Below are 8,957 nucleotides of genomic sequence, written 5' to 3' on the forward strand. Positions count from 1 at the left end.
CCCCCCCGGTCAAAACCCTTACTCTAGGAATCATCAAATATACAATTTTGGTGACCGACTATCTGCTCTATCCATTTAGTTTCAATTTAGTATCAACAGCACTAAAGAAGATGTTATTTAAATGTTTTACATGTAAACACTATATACCAAGTTTGGCCCCACCCTGGGGTCAGAACCCCTACCTCGGGGATCATGAAATTTACAATTTTGGTAGAAGCCTTCCTGCTCTCCATCATTATGGATTTGGTTTTTCTTACATATGTGCAGTTCTTGAGAAGATTTTTGAAAATTGGTAAATTTTGGACAGTTTTTGCCCCGCCCCTAAGGCCCCAGGGGTACAGGAATCCTGAAATTCCAGTCCTGTTCCAAAGATGTTTCATACCAAATATGAAAAGAATTGGAATGATTGTTATCAAGAAACAGTTAAATTTCTCTATTGTTCACATGTTTAATAACTGACCATTTTGGTCCCACTCTGATACCAAAACCCCTAACCCTGGGATCATTAAATTTACAATTTTGGTAAAGGGTCACCTGCTCGTTCTAAATATTTATTTAGTTTCAAATAGTATCAACAGCACTAAAGAAGATGTTATTTAAGTGTTTTACACATAAACACTATATACCAAGTTTGGCCCCGCTCTGGGCTCAGAAACTCTACCCCGGGGATTATGAAATTTACGATTGTGGTAGAGGCCGTCCTGCTCTTCATCACCATGCATTTAGTTTTTCTTACATGTGTGCGGTTCTTGAGAAGAATATTTTTGAAAATTGGTCAATTTTGGGCAGTTTTTGCCCCACCCCTAGGGCCCCAGGGGTGCTGGAGACTTGATATTTACAATTTATGTCCCCCTTGTCCCAAAAATACTGCATATCAAATTTGAAAAGAATTGGACTGGTGATTATCAAGAAGTTAAAAATGTTCAATTGTTAACGCACGAAGGACGAAAACCGATGACCTAAAATAGAAGATATTATAAATTATATGAAATATGTGGCGTGATATACATCCTGATAAGTATGAGAGCGCAGACACACATGCAAATACACATGAGCACACAGAATGGTTGGTTGATTGCATATTGTTTAACGTCCCACTCGAGAATATTTCACTCATATGTAGACTTCACCATTCCTGATGAAGGGCTGCAAAATTTAGTGATCTGTATCATGTCATAACTGCTGTGACACGGGACCTCAGTTTTTGCGGTCGAATCCTAATGACAACCTCATTTAGTCGCCTCTTACGACAAACAAGGGATACTGAGGAACTATTCTTGTCCGGACCCCCAAGGGATGCACCATAAAATCAAAGAAATTGATGTTACAGGGATTTCAGCTGTCTTGTTTAAAGTAAATATTTCGCAAATTCTGTGGTCGTTATAATAACATAGTTTGCCCATATAACCTTTCATTGGTTTAAATTCTGTTTGACGTGTTGCATTCCGATTGTTAGGTCGTTCTTGACACACTGAATTTGACTACGGATTACTCCGTTTACCTGATCAAGGCATAAGGTTCAAGGCGGGTGTGATCAGTCGACAGGGGAAGCTTACTCTTCCTAGGCACCTAATCCCATCTCTGGTATATCCAGGGTTCCGTGTTTGCCCAACGTTTTATTTGGTATTCCTTGTGGAAGTTATGAGATTAAACACAGTTCGTAATCTTTGCCTTACAGAGGATAAATAACACAAACTGTGTACACTTACATTTGTAGGTATTAATTTATCTTAATGTATTTTGTTGTTTATCTGCGAGGATGAAAGCAATGTTTGATCAAGTTTTGAGTAGTTAGTGAGATGAAATATCAACCTATTGTATTGTTGATTTGATGAAAGAGTAGGATGTTGTGTGTATACTCAGGAAATATGACTAACCTGGCCCTAAATTGTCCGACAAATTCTCTATTAGAAACGATCTGGGTTTTTATTTTATTTTACAGGTATTAGAGTACGCGTTTAATGTTTCATGCCATTTATGAAAGAGATATAGCGAAGAGTGATCAATCTCATAATTCCTACAAGCAATGCAAAATAGAGAGTTGGACAAAGACGGACCCCCTGGATATGCCAGAGGTGGGATATATGAACAAAATTGATTTTCCATCCAACAATCAACTGATGGGATACGTTAATGATGTCTCACACTGATGAAAACAGAACAATCATTGACTATTGGACTTCGGATCCTCAGTATTGATGTTAGATCATCTGTGAAATACCTACATGATTTTTTTTTACAAAAGATTCAAAGTCCATGGTAGTTTTCCTTTGTTTACTGTTATATGGAAAATAAATTAACGTACACATCTCACTAAACAGTGTGATGAGCTTTCATTGTGTTCTAGAAAATTGGAAATTTAATTCTTAATTGACATCATTGTTGGGATTTAATTATTTTTGCACTGCGTCAAGTTGGAAGCAAATCCAGCGAAATATCTTTCTAAAGATATCTTTGCAGTCGCGATGCTCTTCGAGTTGGCAACGATATTATCACTAATTTCTGATGGTGGTGCATGTAGGTGTTATAAATGATGAAATATAATAATTGGTTATTTTTCGACAATTTCATTAAATTCATTGAAAATTTACTTCGATTCCTTTAGCAGTGAATGGTTCGTCCTATCAACATACAGTATTGCGACGACAAGTTAGTACTACAAAGAACCTGACAGTTTGGAATCCGCCTGCGTCTTCTCATACCGTTGCTGATTTGACAAACTGTTTTAACGAGTGTCACCATTCCATTCAGTGTTTCTCGGTGTTTTTCGATGAAGATAGTTCCAACTGTTCTATGTTTAGCGGGACCAGTGAAGTGGACGCATATGGAGACTATCGGCAATATTTCATCGTTGTCAACAAACTCTTCTCTGTGGATTTTATCGGTGAGGTTATAAAGGTTTTAAGAGTTAGAATAATTCAAGTCATAAATATAATATTGGAGTATAACTAAAATCGCTTCCAAATTCCCTGTATTTAAAGGCCGCATTTTTCAACCGGTCGGTTTTCCTCAGGTAAGTTAAGTGCGGGGCGGAGCTAATTTAAGGCAGATGTGAAGACCCGAACCCGAGGAAACCCTGCTAGCTTGTATATACCGTCCCAAATACACAGGATGTTATCTGTGTTACCTGCATTACCCGTGCGTTTTTGTAAGATTGAAAACTTCATAATAGTCATTTTTCTTGTGCGGGTAAATCGAAACATTGATGATTAAATCTAATGAATCAAACGTAAAAATTAAAACTCAATAACGTTATTTTTTATAAATGAGAACGTTAGACAATGAAAACTTAGGCAGAATATTCTTTATTCGAAGTTTTCTTGTATACATTTGACTGCCTTCGTTCGTCGGATACCCAGTATCCGACGATGTTTGACTGTCAAACATACAGTTTCCGACGGGAGTTCCTGCGTACTGCAGTAGACTTTCTGGCTATGTACAACTCATGTACGATATCGTCCCACGCCCCATGATGACTATATATTAAAAACAGCTTAGAAAGTTTTATTCTGTTTAAATTAGTTTTTCTGGACCGCACACCAGAATCCTCTGCCTACCAAAGTTGTCTGCGTGACTCGTCCATAACGTATGACCTACAAAAACAGGACATTCCCGACAGTTTCTTCAATAACTGGTCTAGACGAAGAATTTGTTCTTCCTCTGGATCCCTTTCCAACCATTATACGGAAGAAAGAACCCTTATAATAATTTCCCTTCCGACTAGTTGAACTTTGTATCATGTTTCGATGGGAGAATTATGCTTATAAATTGTCAACTGAGTGTAAACAAGATTTCATTAATGTACGATATATTTACTCATAATTAATCTGTTTAGCATAAAATCGATGTCCGTGTAAAATGTATTCAACAATACATGATAATTTTTATCAATCGTACCAATTCCTTAGCATAACCTATTATATTCTATTATAATTTATGTTATTGTATGAAACATTTACTACTATTATTGTATAACTATCTCTACATGAAAAAACCAAAAGCGTTTCCCTATCAAGCAGGTTTACGCGGTAAGCATCAAAAGATTGCACGGACGCCTCGATCGCCAAATCAGATAAATAAGGTATACACAAAGACTAGTAACCAAATGTCCACCAATTTCTAGTATCCAATCTGAAGCTTAATTTCTCCTGATTGACATCGGATCACAGACGAGGTAAATTTGAAGGCGGTGCTTATTTTCTCGGCCTTTAAGCTTTTTTGTACAAGAAGTCCATGGGCCATATTGCTAACCTGATTCAAATGACTTCCATAGGTGGAGATATGGAACAATGATAAAGAATACAAATCGAGAATAGGATAAACACAAACTCAAGGTAATACTAGAGGTGGGGTCAGGTATCTTGGGAGGAGTAAGCATCCATTGCTTACCTATCGTGAACGCTCTATCCTGAACAGTAATAATGTGCAGTCCTTAACTTTGATCCCAAATGGTCGCATGACTTTAATTTACTCTAAATAAAACTAGTAATCATCTTAAATACATTTATGATATTGCAGTAACAGAGTCGTTCACGTCTGCTTCATACTTAGATATTTTATTGGAAATAGATATTAACAGTAAATTAACAACTCAACTTTATGACAAACGGAATGATTTTAGCATCTCCATCGTTAACTTCCTATATTTTTGTAGCATTATTCCATTATCACCTGCATATGGTGTTTATATCTCTCAACTGATTCGATACGTAAGACCTTGTTCTGCGTATGGTAAGTTTTTAAATCGAGGCAGGCTACTGACAAAGAAGTTGATTGGTCAATGGTTTCAACAGGCTCATTTAAAGTCAGCATTTCGCAAATTCTATGGTCGTTATAACGATCTTGTTTGCCAGTAAACTTATCATAGTATCAAATGATGCCTGACTTCCTTCATACCGATTGTTATGCCGTTCATGACACACTGATTTTGACTGCGGATAACTCGGTTACCTGATCGAGATTTAGGGCTCACGACGGGTATGACCGGTCGACGGGGGATGATGTCCTTTCCTAGACACCCGATTCCACCTCTAGTATATGCAGGGGTCCGTGCTTGCGCAAATATTTATTTTGTATTGCTCATAAGAGTTATGGTATTGGTCACTGTTCTTTATCTTCACCTTTCATGCTGTCATAGTGTGTTGAAAAGTTGCAGCTTTCATGCTCCTTGGATTTTCAAAGTATTGTTGCTCAATCCTTACCAGGATATCGTTTGATTATACTCAAAAAGTGTGTTTTTTAATTCAATTATTATTGTTGTTTGGGTTTTGTTATATTTCCTTTTTTGTGGTTACGGAAGGCAATAAGATTGAATTATCTGAAGAAAAATCGTTACAATCCTCAACAGAAGTGTCATATATTGCATAAGGGATGCTTACTTCTAGGCACCTGACCTCGCTCGTCTCTGGTTTGTCCAGGGATCAGAGTTGACCCTACTCTTAATTTGTTTTAAATTCATGGGATGTAAGTGGTCGATCTCTGTTCATTATCTTCACTTTTCATCGTGTATATTCAGGTAATGATTAAATCTGACAATTGGTTCAAAATTGCATACATATTGCAATGTAAGCACACGGGGAAACAATTCAGTTTAATTCAGATTGTTTCACCGTGAGATATGCTTTTTAAGGATGCTTTGTGTCACTTTTAATCGAAATTCAAAAAAATTGTGAGAGGAAGATTTTAGTATGTAATCCAATTTTCTATCATTCTCATTATTCCCCCCTTTAATGAAGGTGCGGTCCTTCATTAGAACAATCCCCTTCATTCTAGAATTTTTTTGTCAAGAATGTGTTGAAATTGGCGTAGGATGGTAACTAGGGCATGTAAAAAAAAATAACGACTAATGTGGACGACGAAGAACTCATTTGGATAAGAAGAATTCACTTAACGCTTCGACTTAGACAGATGTATCAAATACTTGTAGGTTGATATGACACGGCTGTGTTCAAACTAGTAGATGTAATAGCCTCTGAATGTCTTATCAACGTAGAACAATGTAGCATTCTACAGATAGTCAACCAATATTTTGTTTGACAGCAAAGCAAAATAATCTAGATGAAATTATTCATCAAGATGATTTTTTTTAAAGCTCGTGCAAATCTTCTGTGCTCTGGAAATAATTCAGGATATATCTTTGATGCTGCCGCCCCAATTTGTTACAAAATCAACACGATACCAAGAACAAAGTCGGAAGCTATCGATTTTTGTCAGGAATCTGGAGGTCACCTACTGAGAATAAAAACAGACAAAAAGCAAAAGTTTGTAGAGGTTCTGCCATTAGAGGAGACAGGTAAATGAGTAAGAGAGGGAACTGATTTTCTTTTCTTGCTGCGTGTGTGTATATATTTTGCACAAAATGTTTACGCAAAAACCTGCATATTTACTTTCAGATTCTATCCAAAAATACCGCATTGATGGTGAGAACATTGACGAAGAATGGAAATTCTCTAACGGTGAACGCATTACACGATTTTATTGGTACCCTGGGGAACCAAACGGACATTATAACTCTATTGGGTTGAGAGTTGAACACGGAGGAAAATGGGATGATGTAAAAAATAATAATGAGCATGGATGTATATGTGAAAAAGAAATAGAATAAGGAAACACTATTTTGGATTGATCGTTGATGTTGTTAATGGTTTGAATAGATAGCATATAAATAGAACCGCATACAAGTGTTGGAATTAGGGGAAGTGGTACTACATGTACCTTTGGAGACATATATATCATTATATATTATCACGTTCCTCTCATGAAAGCCATAACTGTTATCTTACAAACTTGATAATTCATGCTCAGACATTGTGGTCGTGTATTCTGCCTGGACACTGTCACCATACTGATAGTATAAACTCTTTACACCACCAGGAAAGAGTTTACTGAGAGTCAAATAAAATATTACAAACAAAATCATGACACATAAAGGATTCCATAAAATCTACACAAGCCTGTTCACTGAAATTTATTGCTGTATTTTAGGATCCGTGCATGTAGTACAGCATTGAAACACAACATTTTCCACTAAGACATATGTTTATTATATACCTGAGGATTGTTTTATTTTCTTATGTTTTGTTTAGATTGTATGTGTAGCAATTTTCTATTGATACTTAAAGTTTTATTAGTCGTAATGGTTTAGTGGTGAAATCGTTCGCTTGGTAATCGGATCCCGTGTGTGTGTGTGTGCCTCGTTCGGAACTTGACAACGTCAAACAGAAGACGGAAAAGTAGGTAGAAAGTGTTTATTCGACAAACGTTCGTCATTCAGAAATGAGAGTCGCGAATCTTTCTGATGAAACCTTAATAAAGCAATGTCCCGTCTGGCGACAGGCGTTGTCACGATAAAGAAACCTCATTGAGCGTCAAGCATGAAGTGTCATTTTGTGTCACTCTACCTACAGCTAGTGATGGTGTCTCAATATGAGTGACAAATTCTCGAAGGGGCGTAAAACAGCAAATAAAAATATTCCTTCACTATCACCATTGGACTAAAAGAAGTAGGCTTACATGTAGATAAGTCCAATATGCTGACTAGTCCTTGGCCACCTTGCTATGTTTTATAAATTATTGATTAATAGTCAACTGGGATACCTATGCTATGTTTGTAGCATATAGGAAACTTAAAACCGGAAATGACATCAATTGTATGGCGTGGCCTTGACCGATGCATTTTAAACTCAGTTCAAATCAATAGACATCTTCATTTTTCTACTTTTCATCATTGCAGCAAGGCATAAGAAACCAGTATCTGAATGGGTACTTTTTATACAACATTTTCCCGAACGCACGTACATGCATGCACAAACAACTTATAGCTCATGGAACATTCTACTTCCCTACGTGAACTTTGAACAAAGGATGAATGAACGGTAAACGGACAGTGAGTGAACCATGAACGCCAAATGTTGAACGATTAGTATATGGTGAACAAACACAGAACGCTAAAGTGAACGGTGCGCGATCGGTGAACGATTTATTCGGAATGCGTTTTCCTCGTGTTTTACTTATTCCACAATCAGGTAAGAAAAATATAAGTAGATTTTAAGGTGGCTCACTTCACCCAGAAATAGTTTCTGAAATCAGTACGAAATGATTTAATTATAAAGGATATGATGATATACATTAAGTATATATGCCAAAAGGGCATATTTTGTTTTACAAATTGGATAAAACCATGATTTTCAAAAAAATTATTTCAACACATATGAACTAAAGAGTCAGTGGGATTTGAACTCGAGATTTGTGGTTCACCAGCCCAATGCTTTTTTTTTCTCTTTCACCATCCCAATGCTTTAACCACTGAGCTACGATGATAGACACACAAATCGATCGATACAAATAATTTCACAAAACATTTAAATCGCCATCTTGTGACGTGATGTCATACAGAGTATAAGCTTTAGTGTTGTGAGCTACCTTAATCCATGGATTATTTTTGTAGTTCCGATATCATCAGAGAAGATTAAAAGCTACTATGCTTTTTCTGGTGAACACTTCCTAAAGAAAGAGCAAATTGAATTGAGACCTAAGTGTATGCAATTTTGAGAGAAAGATGATACAATTTATGTACGTTTTTTGTTTCTCACATACGACAGCGTATTCTTGTCATTTTAACCTCGTATAAAAACCATTTCTATGATTTCAAAAGTAATTCCTACAATTTAGTTTGAGATCGGAATAATTCACTTTTTATTGGCTCGTCGTCACTTTTTTTCAAAATACCGTAAAATGTCGGTATCATTACTATCTGACCATTTTAACTACATGGAAATAAATGATTGCCCGAAAATTCAAAAGTTCTGCGCATTTCTGTGCAGTTTTTAAAGCGAATAATCAACTTGTCAAAAACATGATATGAACATTCCATGTCGATTGCCGAAGTAATTACGAAGAAAATTGAAAAACCGGGTTCTCAATTTTCCCAGTCAGGTTTTCTTTTCCCATTTTACCAA

At 36.4% G+C, this 8,957-nt stretch overlaps 1 protein-coding gene across 1 annotated transcript; it reads left to right on the forward strand.

Moving 5' to 3' along the window:
• Window positions 1-2,616: 2,616 nt before the first annotated feature.
• On the forward strand, window positions 2,617-6,621 carry LOC130048237 (C-type lectin domain family 17, member A-like). The gene is made up of 3 exons (XM_056144684.1): window positions 2,617-2,884; window positions 6,092-6,292; window positions 6,393-6,621. The coding sequence occupies exons 1-3, from the start codon at window positions 2,794-2,796 to the stop codon at window positions 6,602-6,604; spliced, it is 504 nt and encodes a 167-aa protein (XP_056000659.1). The 5' UTR covers window positions 2,617-2,793; the 3' UTR covers window positions 6,605-6,621.
• The last annotated feature ends 2,336 nt before the right edge of the window (window positions 6,622-8,957 follow it).

This window comes from Ostrea edulis, chromosome 7 (assembly GCF_947568905.1).
Source record: "Ostrea edulis chromosome 7, xbOstEdul1.1, whole genome shotgun sequence".
Lineage (NCBI taxonomy): Eukaryota > Metazoa > Mollusca > Bivalvia > Ostreida > Ostreidae > Ostrea > Ostrea edulis.